A 23,625-nucleotide genomic window follows, 5' to 3' on the forward strand; every position below is an offset into this window, starting at 1 on the left:
AATAGTCACACATGATATTGCCGAGGACGAAAGACATGATACTAGAACGTGCAACTTGGACTTTCTGTCATCCTTCCTGGGAGGAAGGGAAGGGTGTGTATAACATGAGTTGGATGAAGAAGCTGCCTTTATTGAGGATCGGGGGAACCGAGCTGCCTATATCTATATGACTACGGGAGACGGTAACGCCAAAGGCGTAATTACATACATCGGCGGATGAGGAAGGCACCATGACACTTTCATTCTGCACTAATCTATCAAGAAGAAAAAGAACAATCAAATCAAACTCTTCTCCAAACATTTAAACACGCAAAATAACTTTCCCTCAGCATCAAAACCGAAACAAGCCAAGCAGAAAATCCCGTGTATTATCCAACCAATCTAACTCAGTACTACTAGTCAATCAAGCCCACATCTTCCGGAACTTATCATCGAATTCCGTCTTCAGCGTCTGGAACATCCTGAGAACCCGGAGTAGTTCGTTTCTCTTGAAAGCGGCCACCGCCTGTTTGGTTCTTTGGTCCTGGGCATTCTGATTGTATTCGCTGAAGAAGGTCTCGGGGGCAGTGGCGGGACCGGCACCCTCCTTAATATCATCACCGTCCTGGATCGCATCCTCCCAGCTGTCCGGTACTTCGTCCTCCACACTAGGTCCAGAAGATGTAGATGTGAATTTCCTCCTAGCTGACTTCATCTCCCCAATAGAATCCTTCGCCATCGCAGGCAGCGGCGCCCCATCCGCATCAGCGGTATCATCGCCCCCCTCTTCTTCTTGTAAATCTCCACATCCCATCACTTCCAGACCTGGTACTTCTCCCATTGCTGACTGCGCATGGATCTCGAGGAAACTTCCCAGACTCGCCACGATCGTCGCCAATACCAAGGAGAAATCATTCAGACGAAACCACAAGTCGCCCCTCCGGATCATGTTCTCTGTCTCCAGGGCCCTTTTGTTCCCATGCTTGAAGAAGTCATAGAGGTATGCGTTCTTAAGGATAGCCTCTCCATCGGACTCAACTGGTACGTGAGGGATGACCGATTGTTCTAGCCAGACACCCTGGCGCACGGCCTTGCAGAGGTCTGCAATGTTTTTTGCGGGGTCCGGATTGGAAAGCGCAACAAAGGGCGATGTGATCATGGCTTGGGTGGGAGTCTGTGCTGCCCGTTGCGCGAGGATGGTGTCTCTGGTAATCTCAGAAATTGGAGTGCCGCCGCCTTGTCTCAATTGGGTTAAGGGGAGCCGATTATCTGGTTCATGGAGGTGTTGGTCCACGAAGGTCGCGACGTAGGTGGAGTAAATGTCCAGAGTTTCGCGATTGTGTCCACAGAGAATCCGCGCGGCGTTTCGGGGGAGAGAAGGTAGGACGACGGTGGAGGTAGATTGTTTATGGCGTTGGTAGTGACGCTCAAGCACGGAGGTATGAAGGGGTTGCCGGCCAAAAAGGTGTGCCATGACCACCATCAAGGTGCGGAGGGTTCGGCCCGGATTTTCATCGATGTGATTGCTTAGTTTGTGGAAGTAGCCTGCTTTGAGCAGAGCGTGGAGAGCGAAACTGGAGTTTTCCGTGTAGTAGAGATGCGAGATTGCGCCAGCAAAATTAAGTGGAGCACCGGTCCCATCGAGAAGGTGATTGCGTCGCAAGTATTCGATCGAGAAACGTAGATGATGAAGCACCGTGTGTTTCGACTCTGGACCGCCAAGGTAGATTCGTGGGCTGGAGAGAATGGAATCTATGGCATTTTTCGCGAATGGAGCCTGCCCCGACTCGTGGAGTAGGATGCACAGGCGCAGGACCAAGCTGGTGGTAATGGGAAAGTGCCCATTAAGGCCAGGAAGCTTCGAGCTCATGAGGCGACGTATCTTTAGGTCAGGGATAGCCTGAAAGACAACATTACCTAAGTAATCAAACCCTCGCCGGCCCGCTCGTCCAGCAGATTGTCGGAAGTTAAGAGCTGTGAGAAAGACAGAATCCCCTGAAAATACGACTGTCTTGCATGGCATGTTGACGCCTAACGCCAAAGTTCCAGTCGCTATAACCACGCGCAGGTACCCCTTCCTGAACAGTATTTCACACACCTTGCGGTACGCGCGATTCATGCCGGCATGGTGAATTCCTATCCCACGTCTCAAAGCGTCAATGAAGTTATGGGGTACACCGAAGCGCTTCAACTCTGTGGCATATTCCGCGAAGGCCGATCTAGATAACTTCTTTTCATCGGCGAGAGAGAACATGGGAACCGGCGCATGTGGGTCAAATGACGCATATCGATTCGGTTCCTCAGAGGCCGCTTCTCGCGTTTGTTCTGCTCGTGACATATTCATCGTATTGACACTTGTGGCTCTTGTCGCACGCTTTGAGCTAGATCTTTTCCAGTTTTCCCAGCCAGCCAGCTTCTTGGCCCAGTCTCTACTGGAGCCTTTCCACGCTTCTTCAGCTTCTTGCAATTGGATAAGAACATGCATGCAGATCTTCTCGCACCAACCCCGGTCATAATTGAAAAAGAGTGCTGGAAGAGCGTCTTGCTCAGAAAGGGCGCATATGAGCGGTAGTGTTGTCTCTAGCAGGCCGTCCCAGCCAACGGATGTCGATATACCACGGTCTGCAAATGAGGAGCACTGGCTGATGGCTGTGTTTTTGCTTCGAGCACTTTCTGATAGCTCTTTTACCACAGTGTCGAACGGCGAGTCATAGTCGGCCATCCATGTTCCAAGAACGGTTTTTAGTTTAGCCTCAAAAGAGGAAACGTCGGCTTTGGTCATAAGTTCTGGCAGCATGGCTGAGGGAGAGAGCGAGGGGTCAAGAGGAAAATTATTTGTTTGATGCTTGTCCATGGCTTGCCAGAGCGTCAAGCAGTCGCGCGGCTCAAGAGAAAGATCTTCCGGAATACCCCTGGAGCGGTCAACGAGACCCGTAACTGGATGAATAAAAGCCATAGCGGGACAGTCGTCAAGACCAAGCGACCTGCTATTGATGGGTTTCGAAAAGCCATCGAAATGAAACTTGCTTGGTGGATGATAAGTGTACTTCCTCAAGTCCGACCAGCGAGTCTTGTGCTCGACCGTTTTCAAGTCAAGACCATTGGCCCTTTGAGTCATGCTCAACCAACTACTAAACTCCTCCGGATTCCCAACGGTAGCTGAGAGCGCAATTATTGGACATTGTGCAAGGAGAAGTAATTGTTCCCAGACCACGCCGTCGTCGGCTTGACCTATACAATGCACCTCGTCGAAAATGATCCGCTTCACCCGCGAGGACCATGAGTTTGCATGTCCTGGTGCGAGTAGCATGATCTGTAGAATGTGGGGTACAGTGATAAGTACTTGGCATTTTGTCGGGTTGTTGATCCGAGTATCACGAGTATGAATGGCCCAAACAGACTTCCCAGCGTGTTTGTAGTTCTTGGTGAACCGAGCCTCAATCTCAGCGGCGACTTGATTGACAAGGGCTTTTGTAGGTGCCACATATACGAGGACATCGTCATCGCTGTTTTGGAGAATCTGCTTGATCGCGTAGAATCTGGGTACATGTCAGACGGGCTCTTTAAAAAAAATTGGAATCTCACTCACGATATGAACGTTTTCCCTGCACTTGTGGGAGCAACCACAAAAAGACTTGCTCGGGCGTCTATCTGATCCAGGATGTCTCTTTGCCATCGATCAGGTTCAAATCCCCTTACCCTGGAATCCGGTGCTGAATCCATGTTGCGGTCGAGGAACGGTCCTGCGTGTAAAAGCTGAAACTCGCGGGGTGACAGGCCTGTGCGTAAGTTCTCACTTTTGACTCCTCGCAATGCAAATTCAAATGAGAGAGGGCGATTGTCGTGAGGTGTTAGCTTGACATTTGGAAGCCCCAAAGCCGTTGAAGTGTTCAGCATGCAACGAGCAATGTCTTGTGTGATACCCACTTGCGCCTTGGCAATTTGGAGTATATTGTGCCATATGAGGGCCACTACCGCCATAGCTTGAGCTTTCTCACCGCCAGAGCATCGCTCGCGCCAGAGACGAATCAAAGTGCTGATCAAGTACGTTAGTACTTCAGCTTCAACAAGACCTCTCTTCTCTTCCGATAAGTCCTCAAGATAGGCTTTCGCCTTCACATATCGCTTGTCATGACTTGGCTCCTTGTCAAGGATCCTGCGCTGTGTCTGCCACTTCTCTGCTTGCCTTTCAAGAAGTTTCTCTTGCTTTTCTGACAGCTGAGCTGATGGATGAAGTGCTGTTGGGCGATCAGTCTTCCCGTGGTTGTTTGCAGGTTTCGGTTTCGCTTCATTCTTAGATTTGAGCACAACGCTCTCACGTTGCAGAATCCCACCGGTCGCATTTGTGAGACTAATGGCATACTGCGTTATATCCCTCATAAAGCGTTGATCACGACGCTGCTCCCTCCACGACATTGGGGCAGGTCGCTTTGGGTCCAAGTCCCGCTGAGAATGCCAATGTTTTCGTTCTTCAAAGGGTATAGACATTGAGAAACTTGAGTTCGCAGCAGCAGAAGATAGAATCTTCAGGGAGATGGGGCTCAGATGTCTATCAAAAACAGGGTTACTGAAAGTCATGACAGAGCCTGACATACTTGAGGAGTCTTTGGAATCCGAATGTGCTGCGCTTTGCTTGTGGTCCTGGTCCTGGCAGTATTTTGCAACGACACTGTTTCCTGGGGAAATGTAAACCAATATCTCTGCTTGACAGATGCCGTTGAGTACTGATACGAGCAAGTTATATCTCTTCGTTACCCCGTGGTTGTTCAACATTGCCATTGTTGATTCTCGGCTCCTATTTAAGATCGCAGAAAGGATTCTCCCGTCAATCATATCTGCCAAATCACACACAATCTCCTCATTCGAGAAGACTTCTTGCCACAAGGGAGATTGCAGAATGGTGAGCGCGAGGTCATTGTACAATTCCAGATAAGCTATCGACACAGGGAGAGGAATGTCGGAACGACAAGGGCGATCGCAGAGATGGCAGTCGCGCAGAATGACTGCATGCAGTAATAAAGCATGCATTGCGTCTGTGTCCTGCCCACTTTGGTGGCCCGAGTCCCATGCAGCACTCAGAGTGAGGATTGAAACCCATTCACGCTGAGTCAACTCCGTGGTAGGGACCTTTAGGTAAGTCTTCTGGAAGCCTGTCCTGACTTGCTCGCTTAGCTGGCATGTCGTAACCTCATCGCGTTGACCGAGGCCAAGAGCCGATAGCATGCCGAGACTCATCTCAGTCGCCCCGATCGCGTTGCTCCTCGAGCTCGCCTGGATTGTCTCATTCAACACAGACTTCAAATTCAAATCATTCATGTCGCCTGATAATTTTTGTCTAGGCATCAGCAAGCCCTCGAAGACTGTGGAAATGACCTGCTCGTGTCAGTAAACGCACTCGGATGCTGAAGATTACAAGCTCAAGTTACCTTGGTGTCCCGGAATTCGAGACTATTGATGAGGGAGATAGTGTAGCCATGAACTAGGGACCAATTCATGAAACTTCGAAACTGGGCAGCACTGGCCGCGGCGGCATTGTTCCCCTTGACCCCGGTTTCCGGTCGTGTAACATGAGGTATCTCGTCGTCCTCCCACACAGAATCGTCATCCTGCTCATCAGACACATAGAGGTCTTCAGAACTTTCAGGTCCTTTAACCGGAGATTGGTTGTGCTTCGAAACTTCGCCATCATGGCACATGATGAAGTACGCACGGGATGCGACAAGGTAATCGTAAAACTCCTTGCAGTCATACATCTCAAAGCGACGAATCTGTATGGATGGAATGGCTTTTGGCATGTGCCGAGCCAGGTGCTGAATTATGGTTTCACGAGCCACGCGATACTTCGATCGGTTTCCGGAGCTGGTGTGTGGTGGAATGCATGCTTCCGAATGGGCTGAGAAGAAAACGACATGGAAATGACATTTTCGTTGGTGGAGTTGAGCGAGGAACCTTTCTACAATGTAGGTGGCATGAAGCAGCTGGAATCCAGGGTCAAAGTCCAGCTGGCTGTCGGAGAAGGAGCGACGCAGGAGCGAGTCACCTTCCAAGATGAAGAGCTCGTCCCCAGCGTAGTCTCCGACAAGGTCGATAATCCGTGGGGTTGAGATCTTGTTCCTGTTGAGGTTAGTGGTTAGTTGAGGCTCATACTTAGGAATGAGAAGGACTGGACTTACTGTTCGAAGAGGAAATCCCACTTGGAGTTGCTTGGCAACCCTGGGGGCTTGGACATTTTGATTGACATTATCTAGTTCGTGCAAGAGTATAGTGATAAGCTGAACTTGTCTTGGATACTGAGATTCCCAGAGTCTTCGAGGCAACGAGAAGAGTGACAGCGCCAGATATATGGTACCGGATAGGTGAAGGAAGGCTAAGGGGTGTGTTGGCATGACAGAAAGTCAGCTGACCACAAGGCCTGGCTTGGGAATGGCGATGATGGAGTGTCATGTTCCCTGTTTGTATGGCAGCCTTGGCCAAGTGGGAGAAGCTAAGGGTAGAAATTGACAGGGATTTCCACCCTCATTCGCTATAGCAAGATCTGGTCAGCAGTGCCGGTAGCCTGGAAGTCACCGAGCTTGGAGAAAGAGGTAGCGTTGCCAGCGGTTGCCAACCCACGTCTTGTGAAACAAAAAAAGCAGGAGTAGATACATTATAGAACATACGAAGCTGAATCACTCACCACTCCCTCGTACACAGCTTTTGGTCTCATCAAATAGAGAAGACGGCGAACTAGGTGGGTAAGAGCGTGGCCGACAGACCACTGATAAGCGATAAGGGATAAGTGCATGCCTTATCGATAAGGCAGACTCCACTCCCCCGCTCTTAGTGTCCCCCTGTCCATCCCCAATGAGGTCTAGGCCATCGGCATCCCCATCTCACGTGATCTCAAATTTTAGTCCCCCTCATCACGAACGCGACAACTTTGCATGTATCCAGCGATTCTAGCCACCCACTAGCAGACTACTTGCGGAGTCCACGAACACCCAACACATCAACAAAAATGCCACGAATACCCCTCGCCCCACTTGCCTCCCTCACCCAAACCCGCTATGTCATCCACCTAACGACCGGTAAACGCCTCGTCCTCTTCCGTCTCCCCACCATCGAGCCATCCACCACCTCCCCGCCGCAGAAGAACGAAGCAAACGGATGGTCCTACTACGCCATGGAGGCGGAGTGTCCGCACGCCGGCGGGCCAATGCAGGACTCGTCCATCGACATTGAGGATTCCGCCTACGTGGTCTCCTGCCCGTGGCATGCGTACGACTTCAACGTGGAAACGGGGGAGTCGAGCGTCGGGATCAAGGCGTGCACGTTTGCCGTGGACGTGCGGGGCGCGGTGGAATTTGGGGACCAGGTGATGCTGGAGTACCCTGAGGACGGGGTGGGGCTGGTCAGGCTGGAGCCCGTCAGCGAGAAGATGAAGCTGAAGAGGGAGCCGGGCAAGAGTGACGACGCAATCCAACAGGGGGGCGAAGAGATCGGGACCACAGCCGCCACTGAAACGGTCACGGACGACAACACCGCAACCGCCCCCGTTGGGCCCGCGAAGTATCTCGACGATAAGGCGACGGTCTGCGACTGGTGCGCGCATATCCTCAACACGTCGAACCCCGAGCACAAGATCGAGCTGACAGCGCACCTGTTCGCGATCTTCACGGAGCGCGAAGGTACGAGTACGCAGATGGAGATTGGTGACGGCAGCGGCGTGAACTTGCCGGCTATCCCGCCTCGGGATGGATTGGTCGACATCAAGCCCGGCCAGATGCCCCGCGCCGGACGCGGAGGCACGCAGAAGAGCCGGATCATGATGCTGCACGCGCTGGCGAATATCGAGCAGTGGGCCATCGACCTGGCGGTGGATATCTGCGTGCGGTTTGCGGCCTTTCGGACCAATGCGAACGAATCGCGGGGCCTGCCGCGGGCGTTCTTCCATGACTGGTTGAAGGTCGCAAACGATGAGGCGAAGCATTTCTCGCTGTTGCGGACGCGGCTCGAGGAGATGGGCTCGTATTTTGGGGCGATCCCCGTACATCATGGGCTGTGGGAGTCCGCTACGGCAACGGCGCATGATCTCCGCGCGCGCATCAGTATCATTGCTTTGGTGCATGAAGCGCGTGGATTGGATGTGAATCCGATGACTATTGATAAGTTCCGCAAGGCTGGAGACGCGGAGAGCGTGCAGTCGCTAGAGATTATTCACAACGATGAGATTACGCATGTGACGACGGGCCATCGGTGGTTGACGTGGATTTGCGGGCAGGAGCAGACGGACCCGGTACAGGTCTTCCGGGCCAATGTGCAGCAGTATTGGGTCGGGGCGTTGCGCGAGCCGTTCAATACCGAGGCGCGCATGCAGGCAGGCTTGGATGAGCGGTACTACGGCAACTTAGTTGGATATGGCAGAGCTTAGGTGGTCTGTATAGCACGAGGCTGACAGTTTTGTCCCTCAATCTCCTTCTTACCACACGCACAGATGGCTCGACGCCCATGATGGCATAAATCAATCTGTCCATACCAGATAAAACTCCAGCAAACACGCACGCGACCGTCAACATTGCTTGACCACGCCAGCAGGAAGAGTCCTCCGACTCACGCTGCAAGGGTCTACCAAAGCAGGAAGCGCAATCGCGTCAGATGTGCTCATCCGCGCCACCAACTGCCTGCAAAGCGAAGCAACGCAGCTCAATTAGCATAAACCGTGTACATACATAGCATACCCAATTTAGCATAAAGCAACCACCACAACAGTCACAAATCGCATCCCACATCCCACATTCCACCTGTAGATCCCCGCAATCAGCTCTGTCTCCACACATACCCCGACTCGGAATGGGGCAGCAGCCGCCCGGTAGTTCCCGCAGCATCACCACCGCCAACCTCCGCCTCCTCAACGCCGCCCTCCTCTATCTCCCGATCCCGTATCGGCTCATACTCGTTCCTCTGCTGTTGCGCAGCATCATCATGCTTCGCATCCCAGTTTGCCCCCATCCCTCTCACCCTGAAGAACCAGAACGCGACCTACAGCCGTTTAGCATCGCACCCCATTCCACTCCACAAAGCACAATCCAAGCAGATCATAACCTCCCGACGCCATGCTAAGAGAAAGGAAGAACATACCTTCAAGCCTCCCATAAGAACTACCACCACGACAACCATCCAAAGCACCCCAATTTCCTCCGCCCGCCACGGCCCCAGACATGGCCGGGTATACCCCATCTGCACAGCGCAGGCCTTATCGTCGTGGGTGCGGTCCTTGAACGGCCAAGCGCGGTCGTGGATGCTTCGCAGGCCGCAGCATTGCAGGCGGTCCTGGATGGTGCGGATGGCGGGCGCGTTGCGGGCGTGGAAGAAGGCTTGCCAGGTTTGGTCGAGGGTGCAGGCGTTAATAGGCGAGGAGCGCGAGAGGTAGATGAGGGCGATGGTGAGGAGGAGGGTGGAGAGGACGGTGTGGAGGGTGTTGAGGATCGGGGCGAGGAGGGTGACTTTCGGGCGGGTGGATTTGGCGAGGAAGACGGTTAGCGGTAGGGCGATGAGGGTGAATGGGATGAGGAGGGTGGTCAAGATGGGGAGGCTGAGGGGGACGGGGAGAGAGAAGGTATTCGTTCGCGTCCAGGAGATTCTGTGTTGGTTAGAGTGATGGGTGTTAGGGTGGTGGTGAGGGCGCTTACACTGCGATGACGAAAGCGAGGATGGAGGTCTGGAGGATCAGGTTAGTGAGAGTCTGAAGAAGGACGTGATCAACGTACGATGGTGATGAGAAGGTGGATGAAGAACACAGAGTTGAATTTGATAGGCATGATGATATAGTGACAGTCGGTGATGGCCGAGTGTTGTTGTTGGAGAAGATGGATTAGAAGAGGATGAGGAGGTAGGAGGAAGAAGCGGGGTTGTTCCACACATGGGTTGCCTGATCTTCCATTTCCCATCTTCCATTCCTTCCATTCTCCCTCATCCCTTCAACTTTTCCACTTCTAGCTTCTCCCACCATGTCGTGTTAGCGGTAGTACTATCTACCTATCTATACCGATTGCCTTTTCGACGACACCACCCGCTTTCATCTGCGATCTGGATTATAAGGTAGCACCGTCTGAGTCTGATCATCATTCCAACTCTGAGGCACGCTATCAATTAGGCGCAAGGCACATAAGTATGCCGTCGAAACTGCTTCCATACACAGTCTACTCATCTCGCTCGTATCCTAATATCATAGCTTCGAGTCTACTGCCCTCTTTTGTGACATTGGTCGGATCATGATTTTAACCGGATGAGCTTGGATGTCGCTCACTAGCCGTGTCCAATCTGAACTCGGCTCTTTCCCCTGTGGCGGTTCAACGTCGATCGTGACATCCGACACGACGCGGAACCCACATTGTCGGTACAAAGGCAATGCTATCTCTGTCCCTTCTAGATAAGCCTCCATGCCCAGCTGGTCGATGCGCTCCACGAAATGCTCGAGCAAGAGCCGCGCCGCCCCGTACGACCGGTACGCGGGCAGAACCCAAAGCGCCATCCCACCTATAGAGAAGACATTAATGCTCAGCTTCCATCGCGCGATACATCTTCACATTGATCGTGTGATAGGGTGTTGCCAAGTCGATGCAAGAAGAGGTGGCAAAGGACGGCCGACACTTACACACGAACTTGTCACCCATCAATCTTGCCCGCCACCCCCACAGCTGCCGATACAGCTCCTCCGCCAATATTCTTCTTTCGCTTTCAGGGGGAAACCACTCGGCCTTAGGGGCAGCCGTCTCCTCGTAGGGGTTCGGGCCGCTATCATGAATCTTGTACATTCCACCTGCGACAATGCGGCCGCTGGCTAGGTCGATGCATTTCATCCACACCGTATCGTGTGGGTTGGACTGTGCCTCTTGGAGAAGATGCTGGCTCACCGCGGCTCGGGCTTGCTTCTCGGCGAGGGTCCCAGCACCGAGATGAGCAAATGTGAGCTCGCCCACAGCTTGCAGGGGGCTCAGCCAGGATGCCCAGTAACTGGCAATCAGGTCGTCCCAGTCCTTGCCTGGGTTCAAAGACACCGGACAGATGACCAGGGATGGCATGAACGTAGTCGTTGGTGAGACTGGGATTCTGGGTGGGAGGAAGGCCAAAGATGAACGCGGACGACGACGACGGCGGGAGTGCTGACTTGGTTGTATTTGGTGGTAACTGCATTATGTGATTATGTGGGACACGAGGACTGTTTTCTGCTCATCATCACTTCTTTCGGATAATGCTCTCCAGAACTAGTGCGGTATACATACCCCTGTCACCCTTATCAGGTCAAGCTGAGTCAAGAACCTCTGGCCGGGGGTTCGCCGAGTCTGTCTCAATGGCCTCAGTGTTAACACCCAGACAGGAAATGTGGATGACGAGATTGCTGACAGCGTGCACGTGCATTAACTAGGGTATCTACAAGGGTCGGCCCGCGTCTCAACTCCAGGCCCCACTGCATCAAGAAAGCCCTCACGGGCCTGACGGGAAGTCGGCAATTTCCCTGGTAAAGCCACACTTTCTTAGTGCTTACTCCTCCAAGACGCTTAAGCATTCCTTGCCTCCCCCGCCCTCCCCCCAACACCCACGACGCCCAATCGCGTGGAGGAGATTCAAAGACTAATTGCGACCGATATTTGGACTTATCCTTCGCGCTCAACGCTCCGCCTACACAACACTATGCACTTTGGTGGAGTCGGGAAGAGATGGGGTGCTGGTCGGGTGGCTAACAGTAAGGGAGTCCAGCAGAAGAACCGACCGCTTGGGGATGCGTCGCGCGCGTAGACAGGCAGTGAGCTCGTCCAGGCTGCTTTCGTTGAACAATGACCGGATCACCGGAAGACAGGAGGCCAGAAGGCCCAGAGCCGCTTCAATCATGCTCCACCACAACATGGTGGTCACCGTTTCTGTGCCCGGCAATGATAGCCGCAGTTAGCCAAGGGAAAGGTTCTTGGCAAGAGTGGGGCATGGGATTCTCACGATTGAGATCATATCTGGCATCGTAGCCAATATCATATACAATGAGGTAAATGGCCAGTCTTACGACCGACGCGATCACTGCCCTGGGGGGGGTTGGCACATGTTAGCGGAGACGCAACTAGCAAACCCGGGAATGATTGATACACAAACATACATGAACCCAACACAGAAGACGCCCGTCAGCGCTAATTTCTGACCGGTCCGCATTTGGAGTCTCCAGATCTGCGTTTGGAAACATTAGCAGCCACTCCCAACGGTCCTCGGACCACTTTGGCAAAACGCACAATGGGCAAAGGCAGGAGAAAGATCATCAAGTCCGTAATCAAATCCGAAATCACCAGTGCTGCCTCCGCCGCAAGCGCGTTCCCACACTGGCTTTTGACTTCGTCGAGAGGCGCCCAATGGAGATAGATCTTCTCCTTGCACCCGAACAAAAACAGCAAGAAAAACGCCAGCGTCCAAGCAACTAAGGTGCCAATCAGCACATGGAACACAAAGTCCATGCGAGTGTGTTTGTGGACCAGGAACATGCGCCTATAGAAGAACGTGATGGCCAGTTTGATGAGTCCAAGGGCAGCAATGAGAAACAGTTGGAAATAGAACTCGATCTAGCGTTCAAATCGTTAGGAGACCGGTAAGCGAGTTGAGGGTAACCATACATACCTTGGCCTCCTTCTCATAGGCTGACATATACGTGGCCATTGCGGCGTTAGGATCGCTCCCCGCTGGATATGGCGTGGGATAACCCATAATACCTTGCGCATAACCACAGATGAAACACACTCCCATCCCCACAATCAGGAGCTAGAGCAGGTAATGTCAGTTTCCAAAAGTGTAAACAAAGGAAGAGGCAATTCCTACCGCCGCTGGAATTATACACCAATCATCAACCGACAGGCCGACCTTTTGGCGCAATCTGGTAGCGATGCGCAGTCCAGTAAAAGTCGTGCAGACCACAGGAAGGACAATTCCCGCGGCAAGAACCTCTCCCTCTGATGCAAAGGCAAAAGGCTGCTTGGTCCAGTGGTTATTTGCGCCCATGGTGAAAAACAAAGTTGATAAGAAGCAGCTTCTTCTTGGAGAAGATGATGATGATGGTGAAAATGCAAAGGGAATAGATAAGATGGGCCGGAACTTGTGATCTGGGGCCGAACAACGATGGCTACGTATGAATGTTTATGTATGTGCTTCTCTAATGGTATTTTCCATGTTCACCCTGCACTCAATGAACTGCGCCCCCAATGCTCACACGACACTTGGCGATGCCAAGGAGTTGTCCGGCTAATACAACACCTGCTGAAGGACAAATGTTGGCAACCAGGGTAAGTTCGTTGCGAAGAGCTGTGAGGGGTTGGGGATTGGGAAATGGAGCCTTGCTTAGCGTCATTCAAGCTGCAGCGCGCAGTATTTTAAGGCTCGGGTCTGACTTCTCAGCAGCCTGTTGACTAGACCAGCGCGCGACTATTGAGACCAAGAAGACCAAGATGCAGAACGAAGAGGAACACGGACTACTCTCTACAGTGGAGGAGTGTGATCTCAAGCAGGCACATGCAGCTAAAGCAGGCGGGGGCTTGTGTTCCAGCCTCATTGTTGGTATTAGTGCCAAGTCACGCGCTGTCACCGCTCTAGCCCTGGTCTCGATTGCACTCAATATCTTCTTAGCCGCAGGGCTTGTTCGAAGTCGTGACCCCTTCGGCCACGATGGCGCTGTTTCCACACCTTATGGTAAGCGAGACCCATGTCCCTTAAGTCGGCCTACTGCACTCGTACTAATCGAATGAGAAGCGGAGCTCCAGTGGGAGAAGCCTGATACCTTATGGTGGAAAACCGCCTTCAGCGACGGCGACTCAAACGAAAGTTCGGTGGACGAGCTCTGGGACAATGATATTCCTTGGGAACGAGGTATTATTGCGCTGCGGAAGGATGAAGCGCGGCGAATGGGGCTTCCGGAGTCTCAGCCTTTCCCTTGGGATGTCGAGAAAAGCATATACATCCTGAATGCACATCACATTCTACACTGCGTGGTAAGTTTGATTGCAAGACCCCGCACCGCCCCATCTGCATAGACTGCATTGAGGCTCAGGAGGATAACCTTTCCACCTGTTACGCGCTTCAGCGTAACCTCTTTATCTCACTTCAGGAGTTCCGTGACGGCAGGCCTCAAAGCATTGACTACCCACATCTACTGCACTGCCTCGACAGCATCCGCTTGGAAACAATGTGCACGGCAGATGATACACCGCGATATGTGCCGCTAAATGATGTGCATGGCTTTCGGCCGGGAGATGGCCAGCAACGAATGTGTCGCGATTGGAACAAGCTCGAGGAGTTTGTGCAAGACCATGACCCCTGCTACCGCTACGTTTATCCTGGAGACAGTCACGTCTCCAACCTCGAGAGATTCAAGTTCTGTCCTAATGATTCGCCTTACCTGCCAAGGATACGAGAGCACTTTGGCTATCCGGATGCATGGATGCCGTGGCCCGTCGTGGAGTGAGGGCCTGCAATGCTGGATACTGGGTCTTTTAGGATTGGATGCAAATTCGTGACTTCTTCAGTTCAGTCCAATTTTCTGGACGGCTAGCTAGTGCGAGCAACACAGCGTACAAGAGACAGAACCATGACCTTCTGCACCTAGTGCTCCGCCACCTGCCTCTCCTGCCTGGTTAGATTCCAACACCTGGCCTAGAATTACAAGCAGCAGTTGACAGGCTCCATCACCATAGATTCCTTCTCAAAAACATCGCGTGCGGCTTCCGCTTCAGGTAGAGCAATCGGTGTACCCATGATGGGGGCTGCAAAGAAGAGAGCGAGACACACAGCGAGGAAGCGCATCTCAATTTTAATTAGCCTGCGGTCTCATCGGCTTGGGGACTCAGAACAGGGTACATACTGTGTACAGATTTGTAAGGCAGAGACGTCAAGATTTGATATGGTTCGGCGAAAGCAGAGAGGAATTTTCTGAATCGTTCTGGAGTCGCTTGATGCTGGCAAAGAGGGCGAATCTAACTGACCCTCTTATACTTCAGCAGACACAATACGAAGCACAAAGAGACACCAGAAGTCGGCTAAGACGGCAATTCACAAAAGTATGTCTTTACCTTGGTGGGCAATTGAACAGGGATGGGGTCCGCATCGGCGACATGGGGTCGATCGCCTAGTTCCGTTCTGTTCAGTGCGCTTACACTTGTGCTGACTTTAGGGCAGTGGGGGCTTGTGAGACAATTCTCTACATTCCTTTATCTCTCTTTCGAGCTTTCCTGTTTTGGTCCTCTGTCGGCCCACCTACTGATGCCCTCAGGTGTGTGCACTTTGCTGACGCCCCTTCCCCTCCTACATAGTGAGCTTTTAAACACCCATCCCCCCCCGTCTTCCAACGTCCTCCTCGAGCATCATCTGCCATCCTACCTTGTCAAGCCTTTACTATTCCTACCTCAACAATGTCCCCCAGTCCCGTCGACGTGCTGATCATCGGCGGCGGTCCCGCCGGCCTAACCGCAGCCCTAACACTCTCCCGACAACTGCACACAGCGATCCTCTTCGACAACCACGAGTACCGCAACAAAACCTCCCCCTACATGCACATGATCCCAGGCTGGGACCACAAAGACCCCGCAGAGTTCCGCAGCACCGCCCACGAAGAGATCGCGCGGTACGGGACGGTGCAGCTCGAGAACGTAACCATCACGAAGCTCGAGCAGCTCGACAACAACGACCCCCTCCCGCTCTTCGCCGCAGCCGACGCCAACGGCAACACCTGGACCGGCCGGAAGGTGATCCTGGCCACCGGGTCCAAGGACATCTACCCGGATATCCCAGGATACGCCGAAGCATGGGGGAAGCGGATGTACGTACCACCGTTCTCCATCCACCTTATCCACCCTACCCCCAAAACCTCCAAAGAGATTAACGGAAAAAAGCTACCACTGCCTCTTCTGCAAAGGCCGCGAAGACCACCCCGCAACAAACGCAGGGGTCCTGGCCATCCAAACCGCCGCCAACATCCCAATGGCACTTCACCAAGCCGAGAACGCCGCGCAGCTGGCGACCAACGTAACGATCTACACGCACGGCGCCGAAACGCTCGCAGCCGAGCTGAAAGCCCTGCTAGCTAGCAAGGGAAGCGAGGGGGTATTCCGTGTGGACGCACGGCCGATCGCGCGTCTTGCGCTGCCATCCGAGGAAACGGAACCGAACTCCATCGAACTGCTTTTCGAAGACGGAAGTACCGGCACCGAAACCTTCCTCGTGCATAACCCGCTGACATGTGTGCGGAGCCCGCTGGCCGCGCAGCTGGGCGTGGCGATGGCGTCTAGTCCCCTACCGGAGGTGGCGGACGTCGCGGCGCCGGCGCCGGTGCATCAGACGAGCGTGCGCGGGGTGTTCGCGGCCGGGGACTGTATTACCCCGTATAAGGTGGTCGCTGGGGCGATATCCAGCGGGTGTAATGCGGCGGTGGCGGCGTCGGCGCAGTTGGTTGCGGAGCGGTTTGGGCATCCGGCTTTGTTTTAGTGGAGGGTATTCGCATGGGGTGGACTGTAGTCTATCTACTTAGGTATTGAGAGAGGGGAATAATTGCAGAGGATGCGTAGAGTCAAGTAGTTTTGAATTATGATAAGCAGTCTGTATTCTATACGACCTCAAACTACCATCACCACACTAATACTTGTAGACATATCCCAGACACCCTCCACAACATCCATCAACCCACCCCAGCCCTAGTTTTCACCCTCGCCCGGACCAACATATCCTGGAGGGGTGAATTTGTGGGAGCAAGGCTTATATGCACCTCGCCCCGCTGCCACGATGAGTCGAGGCTGCGGTTGCGACGCCACGCAATGCAGGATAGCTCAGTCACATGCAGATATAACCTTTGCGCATCGGCCACATCGCAGTAAGGGTAATGGTGAATAATGCTGTTTGAGAAGGTATTCGAGAAATGTACAGTTGTTGCACGATTGATACAGAATTTCAATTGAATTGCTAGCTCATGCTTTTATAAAATCATTCATACGCTATAAATAAGAAGATCGTACACATCATGCAGAAACACCGGACTCAACCTTGCCGTTCTTCTGTAGTCAAATGGTTAGTATAGTCCAAAGCACCAAAGACCAGGAGACTTACCAGCTTGCGGCTGTACGAGACACCAAGGTTGCTGCTGCTCTTGGAGTCGTAAGGGAAGGGCGCAGTGTAGTTGAAGGTCGCGGTCAATCCCTTCCAGGTCTTCTTGACCTGGGACAGGATGCCGTGGCCGGCCGATCAGGTACCCTGGGTGAGGGGGACAGGCCAGCCAGCTGCGTAGGTGCTGTAGTGGTTCTCGGAGAGCGGGCCGGGATGGGTTTCGTTCATGTACAAGCTGGTCGTGTCGACTTCGTAGTTGACGTAACCGGTCTTCTCGGCTACCCACTTGAACAGATTGGCACCGCAGTCCCAGCGGCCCAGAGAAGGGAGACCCCAGTTGGCGGACATGGAGGCGATGACGGAGTAGTGCGTGTAGAAGGTATCATCGGTGGTACCGCGCAGGTTCTCCGGCACGGCTCCACCAACCAGGAAGGTGTACACGTTGTTGCCGATCTTGTACGTGCCGGTCTCGTCAAAGGTCAGCATGACAAGTGTGTCCTTGGTAAAGTACTCATTCTCCAGAAGCTTGGAGAGAAAGTTGTAGGTCCAAGCACCGGAGGTCTCGATGTTGGAGTCGTGGCCGTCGTTGGTCATGTTGGGGGTGATGAACATGTACTGCGGCAGACGCTCGTGTTCCAGGTCCTCGTAGAAGGTAGTGAAGTTCTTGATCTGGCGCAGACGGAGGGAGTCCTCCGTCACAGAATCAAACAACACCAGGGGGTTGTGCTTGCGCACATACACGTTGGCGCCACTCTCCGGGTACCGGTAACCCTTGTAGCCGGGGTAGGGAAGACCCTCCTGGTACTCTCCCCAGGCGATGTTCTTTGTATCGAACAAGTCTGCAATGGTAGAGACATTGGCGGGAATATGTTGAAAGGCATCGTTATCCATACCAAAGGTGTCACCAGCGGCCGAGGCACAGTAGTTGGGCTCCGAAGGGTGGGTGATAGCCCAGAAATTACTGAGCAGAACACCCTTCTTAGCCAGCTCAGCCAGATGGATGTTGCCAGCAGCCACATCGTAGTCCTGGCAGAGTCAGTCACGTTCGATGCCGGCTGAAATGTTGAAGCAATAATAGAATCAACTTACGGTGTTCTCCAACCAGATGTTCACAAAACGGTTGAACGAAAGGCCCTTGACATTCGAGACAGGTGAATAGGGCAGCACAGAGGCCTTGGCTGCTGCAATCTCCGCCGCAGAAGGATATTTCTCAGTGTTAGTCTGGGCCAGAGCAAGCGACAGACCGCCAAAGAGGGTCACGAGAGACTGCTTGGTGAACATGATGCCTGGTGAATGCAAGGGGAGAGCAGATGGGTGATTAGATCCGGAATGACTGCGAGTCAGAGGCACACAGAAAGGAAGAGAGCATGCGAGCACCACGATCGTCAGTGGCCTTCATATACTCTCTCGATTTTGCGATGTCGGACGAAATAGTGCCAGCCTATGGGGCGCATGTGTTTACATCTCCGCTGCCGATAGGTATATTCAGGACGAGATAAATGCGTCCATGCGATTGGTCACGTCAAGCTAAGCGAGGACGGTATCATTTCTTGGTCGCCAAGTGATATCTGAAAGATATTAAGAAAGCGGGTTGTTCAGCCGTGGGGAGATGAAGACAGAGGAATGCACGTTGCGATTCACTCGGTGCTGACTGGCCGACGGGAGGATGGAAGCAAAAGTGGGCCTGAGGCCATGCGGAGGGCACGTACCCCCGCCAATTTCAACCATTCCAAGTTGCCTGCAGATTCCTTCCGATCGGACCAGGGCTTAGTGACCTACGACTGCATGTCAGGACTGTTGACGTTCAACCTAAATTGATCCTGCAGGACAGAGGAAAGGTACGTTTGAGAAGAAGAAAGAGGGAAGATAGAGAAGGAAGAAAATGTAACAATATGAACCATGCTATCATTGCTTTCATTATTTGCACAGCAAGAACTGAAAATCTATCATCTATTTAATCATGACCAAGCGATGAAAGACCCTCCCTCTATTTTCTCCTTTAAGCAAAGAACTTGGCCTCGCCCTCCTTGAGCTTGCCAGCACCGACCAGTCTTTGGACCTCCTCGGTGTACACGGCCTTGACGGCAGCACCATCCTTACCAGCAGCAGTAAGGCGGCCAGCCAGACCAGCCAGCTCCTCCGCATCGATCTTGCTGATGACAAGATCGACGTCCGCCAAGACGGAGTCGACCTGGGCCGCGGAAGGAGCGTCGTCGAAGTAGTTGACGTCCTTGACGGAGCCCTTGAGCACACGCTTGTTCTTCTTGGCGGCGTTCTTGGCGGCCTCCTTAGCCTTCTTGTTCTGCTCGCGCTCGGCCTTAGCGGCCTCCTCAGCGTCCTTCTTGCGCTGCTCCTCCTCCTGGCGAGCCTTCTCCTTCTCCTCAAGGAGACGCTTGGCCTCCGCCTCACGCTCGAGACGCTTCTTGTCCTTGTCGGCACGGGCAGCCTTGCGGAACTTCTTGATACGCTCGTCGCCGGCGGCGCAGTCGTCGACAAGGTGGCGGAGACGGGCGGTGTCCTCGGTCTTGCGCTTGCGGCGGGCGTTGGCGTTCTTCTTCTCGACGTGACGCTTCTGGTCACGGCTCTCGTTGTCATCGGGAACATCCTCGTCCAGGTACTCGAAGGTACGCCAGCTGTCGAAGTTGTACCAGAAGTTGTAGAAATTCTCGACCTCCTCCTGGGTGCTGTTCTCGTCGCCCAGCTCGGGGACAGGCTGGATGTTGGAGAAGCGGCCCTCGGAGATGAAGACCTTGCGCCAGAGCTTGTAGAAGTTCTTGGAAGCCTCCTTCTTGCTGGGGGGCTCAACCTCGGCGGCCTCGTCAACGGAGTCGAACTGGCGGCGCTTGACGGGGTCGGAGAGCACCTCGTGGGCCTTCTGGATACACTTGAAGAACTGGTCGTTCTCGTCCCGATCGCCGAGGGCGGCCTTCTTGTCGGGGTGGTGACGGAGGACCTTCTTGCGGTGGGCACGCTTGATCTGCTCGGGGGTGGCGCGCCAGCGGTACTTGGTCAGGCCGAGAACCTGGTAGTGATCTTGACTCTGCGAGAATATTAGTATTAGAAGTGGAAAATGAAGCAAAACGAAAACGTACCTTCCAGTCCTTAGCCTCTCTGGCGAGGAGCATGTTGTCCTCAGGCTCGGAAATCTCGCCAAGGTCATCCTCCTCGGTCTTCTTGACGTTCTGCTGGGCCTGGATTCTCTCATCCTCGGAGAAAGTGCGACCGTGACGCTTCTATAGGAGGTGTAAGCATTCAAGTGTGTCAACTTCAGATGGCATGGAGACGTACTCTGCGGGCGTGGGCCAGGAAGAAAGGACCAACGGCCTCAAGGTTTCTCTGGGTGGCGCCAGAGAGGGTGCCAACGGCCTTGAAGTCCTTCTCGGCGCTCCAGCCGGAGGGCAGGGCGGGGAGAGCAACGTTGAAAGTCTGCACGGAAGTCATGGTGGCAGAGAAGAGTGTCTCGATGGGGGATGGAAGAGACAATAGAAGAGAGGACTCCAACGTTGTGTGTCGGCGGGAGGAAAGGCGAAGATCAGCCTGCTTTTTTATTTTTTTCTGCCCCGACTTGCCGCTCCCCTGCGGGCCAATCACGCCCGGCTTGTTTCGGAGGTCATCGAAAGCCTCAATTCCGCTGAGACATTCACTTGTCAATCGTCAATAGTCTGCCCAGACCACGATAGGATCGGTGTACAGTGTATCTTTACCTTTTTCTCACAGAGATACAGCGTTTGCTCTGCAGTACCTTGTTCATAGCACGACCCTTGCCTCCAGCTCGCAGCCACCTCCGCAAGCGATCCGCAGACCCTCGCTCCAAGAGTTATACAATCCAGCCTATATACTCACAACAGATCACTTAATTCTCCTTCCTATCAAATTACTCACTCGCTCAACATGGCTTCCCAAAGTGTCGTCTCCGCACGCAGTGCCTACCGCCAACTGCTCCGCGCGACCCGCATCGCCTTCCACAGTCCGTGCCCCATCAAACAAACAACCCTCTACTACCAGACAATACTAACTGCAGTATCACTCATAGACGACCTCCGGGTCCTCGTCGCAGCGCGTCAAGAAGCGCGCCGCAACTTCGACAACCACCCTCGCCAGGGCATCGACACACCCATGCAGATCAACCACGCCATCGAAGTGGCCAACATCCTGAAGCACAACATCGTGCAAGGCGTCCGGGAAGAAGGCGACGAGAACGCCAAGTGGGGTGCGTTGTTTCCACCTCCTCTGTACACGCAAACATAAGCATCGCTAACACGTGCCTAGAACTCCGCATCCACGAGGAAATCGAGCGCGGTGATAACGACTCCATCAAGATCGCCGGGAAGAATGTCAAGGTGGACAAGGCCTGCTCGTCATGATCATTACAATGGTTGCTGTACAGACATGAATGTCCTTGGGGCTGGTGAGTAGTGGTGGATGGTTTTGCAAATATCTTGCATTGCGAATTTGTATTATAGTATACCCGAACTTTTTTCTCTCTCCTTTCTGGCGTCTCTTTGGGGTATTTCATGGTTTCGATCGGACATGTAGAAATAGATAAATACATACAGATAAGAAAAAGACAACGCCCGCTCTCAAACATACACCATATGAAAGGTCCCTATGCCCCGGTAACCAATGGAAAAGAAAGTAGTGTTGATAGTGAAGAAGGAAAAGGCTTCAATCGCCGTTTAAACTTGAGTACTGGATGTCGCCGGCACCCGGAGGGGGAGCCACGGCGTAATTGCGGGGTCTTTGTTCCTTGCTGGCGTCGTCTCCGGCCGCCGTGATGGCTCTCCTGCCTCCATCTGCGGAGCGCGCCCCCACGGCTTGTCGACCTTCCCGGGCGTTCTTCAACCGCTCCTCCCGATCCATGTTATCTAGCGGCTTGGGCTTACCCCAGCGAACGCGAAGAGGACATCCCTGGAGGACAGCCTTGCCCTGGCAGTGCTTGGCGGCGGCCTCGGCGCCCTCGCGCGTGGCGAAGTTGACGAACGCGGAGTGAGCGCGGTGGGAGCAGATCAGCGAGCGCAGCGAACCGAACTGGGTGAAAAAGGTGCGCAGCTCATGCTCGGGGAGGTCGTCCTCGACGCCCGTCACAAAGAGCGAAGTGATGTTGGGGTCCGCGGGCGGATGAATATCCTCAGCGGAGGGCGGCACCTGCGCAGCGCTGGGGAACGAGCGTCCGCCGCGCCCACCACCACGCAGGCCTCCCCGTCCACCCCGTCCAGGCAACGGCGTCCCCCTCCGACTCTCGCTGGTGCGAATCGGCCCTGGCCCGTTGCCGTAGCGACTGTGGACGACGGGCGCCGCCCCGCTGGACGCGGCAGCAGCACCCCCTTCTCCGTCTTCGGACGTTTCGATCCGCCGCTGCTTGCGGTAGTACGGCTCGCTGTTGGCGAGGCGTCGCAGCAGCTCGCGCGCCTTCTCGTCGGTCTTCTCGTATTCCTCCACCGCCCCGCGGCCTTCCTCGATCTCCTTCTCGTGGCCCTGCGCGTAGTATTCGCGGTTGATGGTGCTTTCCGGGCCCGGCGCGACCATCTTCAGCGCTGCGTCACGGACGACGATGGGCAGCCCGAAGGACAAATCCAGCATGCAGCACTGGCAGCAGTTCTTGAGTCGGGCGCAGGTGAGGCAGATGGTCGTGCGCTTGGTGCGCGCGGTGCGGTCGGCCTTCCAGCGAAAGATGGTGAACGGACGTGTACACTGGGAGCGTCGTGTTAGTATCGTGAAAACAGGCGTGCGCGCTGAGCAAGTAAAGTGGGACATACTAATTTGCATTCTGCGCCGTGGTCCTCCTTCAGCATCTGTACGTAAGGATTGTCCGGAAGACAGCTCTCGCACACCGAGGGGAAGTCGGTGGTCTCCCATCCGGATCGGTTCAGATCCTGCTTGATCTGTGCAGGAGGCATGGTGGGGTAGGAGGAGCTATCTTTCTAATCAAAGCGTCAAGCTCAGCGGAGGTTGGTAGGTGTGGAGGAGTTGACAACGGCAAACGAGAACTTGGATTATCGATAGTCATGGTGGCTGATTGTGGCTGATAGCGTATGTGGCTGGGCGTGGCGGATATCGTGACATAAGCAAATAGTCACGTGATGCCGACGAACAGGCCCGTCTCGACTCGAGTGAGTGCCTCTATCTTGTTTTAGAGGGGGTGAGCTCTTGTGGAGGTGGGGCAGGATTTGAGCGGTCACAACACGAGAATGCACTGCAACCATCCCCTTAATTCAATTAGCACTGTAACCATGCCCGCCAAGAAGCATCTACGAGCAGATCATGTAGAAGAATCGATGGTGCCTGCCGGGAATACGTTGGAGATACGCGAATACGCAATACGCAGTTTCCGCGGTCAGGAACGAGAAGTCGGCGGGTGAAGATCAAGGCGGAAGATGCCTGGCCCTAAGCCAAACTGGGAAAGGTGTGGCTCTAGTCTCCCGTTCGGCGCCACTTTTTTCCCGGCCAGAACCCCGGAAGACTAGATTAGGTCTAGTTTGTCGCAAGGTGCGTGTTGTGGTTGGCTGGCCAGCGCTGCAGTGGTGATTGGCTGGGGAAGTGTCAAAGTCAGTC

General features: G+C 53.9%; 11 protein-coding genes across 11 annotated transcripts; 4 read left to right on the plus strand and 7 right to left on the minus strand.

Moving 5' to 3' along the window:
• Positions 1 to 403: 403 nt before the first annotated feature.
• BO97DRAFT_346125 (putative DEAD/DEAH box helicase) lies at positions 404 to 6,365 on the minus strand (the record flags this gene model as incomplete). The annotated part of the gene is made up of 3 exons (XM_025691798.1): positions 404 to 3,518; positions 3,569 to 5,129; positions 5,480 to 6,365. 3 exons carry the CDS (start codon positions 6,363 to 6,365, stop codon positions 404 to 406), a joined length of 5,562 nt encoding a protein of 1,853 aa, XP_025550961.1.
• Positions 6,366 to 6,747: 382 nt separating this feature from the next.
• On the plus strand, positions 6,748 to 8,693 carry BO97DRAFT_86405 (Rieske [2Fe-2S] domain protein). The gene has a single exon (XM_025701107.1). The coding sequence runs from the start codon at positions 6,977 to 6,979 to the stop codon at positions 8,387 to 8,389; it is 1,413 nt and encodes a 470-aa protein (XP_025550962.1). The 5' UTR covers positions 6,748 to 6,976; the 3' UTR covers positions 8,390 to 8,693.
• Positions 8,462 to 9,820, minus strand: BO97DRAFT_405866 (uncharacterized protein). The gene is made up of 4 exons (XM_025695292.1): positions 9,726 to 9,820; positions 9,648 to 9,676; positions 9,097 to 9,598; positions 8,462 to 8,997 (listed from the first exon to the last, which is right to left on the minus strand). Exons 1-4 carry the CDS (start codon positions 9,774 to 9,776, stop codon positions 8,776 to 8,778), a joined length of 804 nt encoding a protein of 267 aa, XP_025550963.1. The 5' UTR covers positions 9,777 to 9,820; the 3' UTR covers positions 8,462 to 8,775.
• Positions 9,821 to 10,183: 363 nt separating this feature from the next.
• BO97DRAFT_346373 (GNAT family N-acetyltransferase) lies at positions 10,184 to 11,039 on the minus strand (the record flags this gene model as incomplete). The annotated part of the gene is made up of 2 exons (XM_025691805.1): positions 10,184 to 10,494; positions 10,613 to 11,039. 2 exons carry the CDS (start codon positions 11,037 to 11,039, stop codon positions 10,184 to 10,186), a joined length of 738 nt encoding a protein of 245 aa, XP_025550964.1.
• Positions 11,040 to 11,637: 598 nt separating this feature from the next.
• On the minus strand, positions 11,638 to 12,738 carry BO97DRAFT_346220 (uncharacterized protein; the record flags this gene model as incomplete). Its single annotated transcript, XM_025691800.1, has 5 exons — positions 11,638 to 11,876; positions 11,950 to 12,032; positions 12,104 to 12,171; positions 12,234 to 12,557; positions 12,613 to 12,738. The coding sequence occupies 5 exons, from the start codon at positions 12,736 to 12,738 to the stop codon at positions 11,638 to 11,640; spliced, it is 840 nt and encodes a 279-aa protein (XP_025550965.1).
• Positions 12,739 to 13,433: 695 nt separating this feature from the next.
• On the plus strand, positions 13,434 to 14,446 carry BO97DRAFT_425112 (uncharacterized protein; the record flags this gene model as incomplete). The annotated part of the gene is made up of 3 exons (XM_025697044.1): positions 13,434 to 13,674; positions 13,735 to 13,973; positions 14,033 to 14,446. 3 exons carry the CDS (start codon positions 13,434 to 13,436, stop codon positions 14,444 to 14,446), a joined length of 894 nt encoding a protein of 297 aa, XP_025550966.1.
• An 871-nt stretch (positions 14,447 to 15,317) lies between these two features.
• On the plus strand, positions 15,318 to 16,569 carry BO97DRAFT_470685 (NAD(P)/FAD-dependent oxidoreductase). The gene is made up of 2 exons (XM_025699973.1): positions 15,318 to 15,796; positions 15,870 to 16,569. The coding sequence occupies exons 1-2, from the start codon at positions 15,390 to 15,392 to the stop codon at positions 16,459 to 16,461; spliced, it is 999 nt and encodes a 332-aa protein (XP_025550967.1). The 5' UTR covers positions 15,318 to 15,389; the 3' UTR covers positions 16,462 to 16,569.
• Positions 16,570 to 16,966: 397 nt separating this feature from the next.
• Positions 16,967 to 18,354, minus strand: BO97DRAFT_478238 (putative acid phosphatase; the record flags this gene model as incomplete). The annotated part of the gene is made up of 4 exons (XM_025700613.1): positions 16,967 to 17,024; positions 17,077 to 17,184; positions 17,236 to 18,099; positions 18,163 to 18,354. The coding sequence occupies 4 exons, from the start codon at positions 18,352 to 18,354 to the stop codon at positions 16,989 to 16,991; spliced, it is 1,200 nt and encodes a 399-aa protein (XP_025550968.1). The 3' UTR covers positions 16,967 to 16,988.
• Positions 18,355 to 18,967: 613 nt separating this feature from the next.
• Positions 18,968 to 20,571, minus strand: BO97DRAFT_369645 (putative ribosome associated DnaJ chaperone Zuotin). Its single transcript, XM_025692741.1, has 3 exons — positions 20,362 to 20,571; positions 20,166 to 20,306; positions 18,968 to 20,113 (listed from the first exon to the last, which is right to left on the minus strand). Exons 1-3 carry the CDS (start codon positions 20,512 to 20,514, stop codon positions 19,073 to 19,075), a joined length of 1,335 nt encoding a protein of 444 aa, XP_025550969.1. The 5' UTR covers positions 20,515 to 20,571; the 3' UTR covers positions 18,968 to 19,072.
• A 159-nt stretch (positions 20,572 to 20,730) lies between these two features.
• Positions 20,731 to 21,605, plus strand: BO97DRAFT_391242 (LYR motif-containing protein). Its single transcript, XM_025693812.1, has 3 exons — positions 20,731 to 21,040; positions 21,107 to 21,283; positions 21,343 to 21,605. The coding sequence occupies exons 1-3, from the start codon at positions 20,965 to 20,967 to the stop codon at positions 21,435 to 21,437; spliced, it is 348 nt and encodes a 115-aa protein (XP_025550970.1). The 5' UTR covers positions 20,731 to 20,964; the 3' UTR covers positions 21,438 to 21,605.
• slt11 (Pre-mRNA-splicing factor ECM2) lies at positions 21,536 to 23,032 on the minus strand. Its single transcript, XM_025695293.1, has 2 exons — positions 22,830 to 23,032; positions 21,536 to 22,764 (listed from the first exon to the last, which is right to left on the minus strand). Exons 1-2 carry the CDS (start codon positions 22,968 to 22,970, stop codon positions 21,739 to 21,741), a joined length of 1,167 nt encoding a protein of 388 aa, XP_025550971.1. The 5' UTR covers positions 22,971 to 23,032; the 3' UTR covers positions 21,536 to 21,738.
• Between the last annotated feature and the right edge of the window lie 593 nt (positions 23,033 to 23,625).

This window comes from Aspergillus homomorphus, assembly GCF_003184865.1.
Source record: "Aspergillus homomorphus CBS 101889 unplaced genomic scaffold BO97scaffold_20, whole genome shotgun sequence".
Classification (NCBI taxonomy): domain Eukaryota; kingdom Fungi; phylum Ascomycota; class Eurotiomycetes; order Eurotiales; family Aspergillaceae; genus Aspergillus; species Aspergillus homomorphus.

What these genes read in the sequence shown, in the direction of transcription:
- BO97DRAFT_86405 (XM_025701107.1), top strand. Translation starts at nt 6,977, where the DNA reads ATGCCACGAATACCCCTCGCCCCACTTGCCTCCCTCACCCAAACCCGC.
- BO97DRAFT_405866 (XM_025695292.1), bottom strand. Translation starts at nt 9,776, where the DNA reads ATGCCTATCAAATTCAACTCTGTGTTCTTCATCCACCTTCTCATCACC. An exon ending in TCCACCTTCTCATCACCATC is followed by an intron (nt 9,677 to 9,725) that starts GTACGTTGATCA and finishes CTGATCCTCCAG; the next exon opens with ACCTCCATCCTCGCTTTCGT. An exon ending in CTCGCTTTCGTCATCGCAGT is followed by an intron (nt 9,599 to 9,647) that starts GTAAGCGCCCTC and finishes TAACCAACACAG; the next exon opens with AATCTCCTGGACGCGAACGA.
- BO97DRAFT_470685 (XM_025699973.1), top strand. Translation starts at nt 15,390, where the DNA reads ATGTCCCCCAGTCCCGTCGACGTGCTGATCATCGGCGGCGGTCCCGCC. An exon ending in GAAGCATGGGGGAAGCGGAT is followed by an intron (nt 15,797 to 15,869) that starts GTACGTACCACC and finishes AACGGAAAAAAG; the next exon opens with CTACCACTGCCTCTTCTGCA.
- BO97DRAFT_369645 (XM_025692741.1), bottom strand. Translation starts at nt 20,514, where the DNA reads ATGACTTCCGTGCAGACTTTCAACGTTGCTCTCCCCGCCCTGCCCTCC. An exon ending in TCCTGGCCCACGCCCGCAGA is followed by an intron (nt 20,307 to 20,361) that starts GTACGTCTCCAT and finishes CACCTCCTATAG; the next exon opens with AAGCGTCACGGTCGCACTTT. An exon ending in GAGAGGCTAAGGACTGGAAG is followed by an intron (nt 20,114 to 20,165) that starts GTACGTTTTCGT and finishes ATATTCTCGCAG; the next exon opens with AGTCAAGATCACTACCAGGT.
- BO97DRAFT_391242 (XM_025693812.1), top strand. Translation starts at nt 20,965, where the DNA reads ATGGCTTCCCAAAGTGTCGTCTCCGCACGCAGTGCCTACCGCCAACTG. An exon ending in GACCCGCATCGCCTTCCACA is followed by an intron (nt 21,041 to 21,106) that starts GTCCGTGCCCCA and finishes TATCACTCATAG; the next exon opens with ACGACCTCCGGGTCCTCGTC. An exon ending in CGACGAGAACGCCAAGTGGG is followed by an intron (nt 21,284 to 21,342) that starts GTGCGTTGTTTC and finishes ACACGTGCCTAG; the next exon opens with AACTCCGCATCCACGAGGAA.
- slt11 (XM_025695293.1), bottom strand. Translation starts at nt 22,970, where the DNA reads ATGCCTCCTGCACAGATCAAGCAGGATCTGAACCGATCCGGATGGGAG. An exon ending in ACGGCGCAGAATGCAAATTA is followed by an intron (nt 22,765 to 22,829) that starts GTATGTCCCACT and finishes CGACGCTCCCAG; the next exon opens with TGTACACGTCCGTTCACCAT.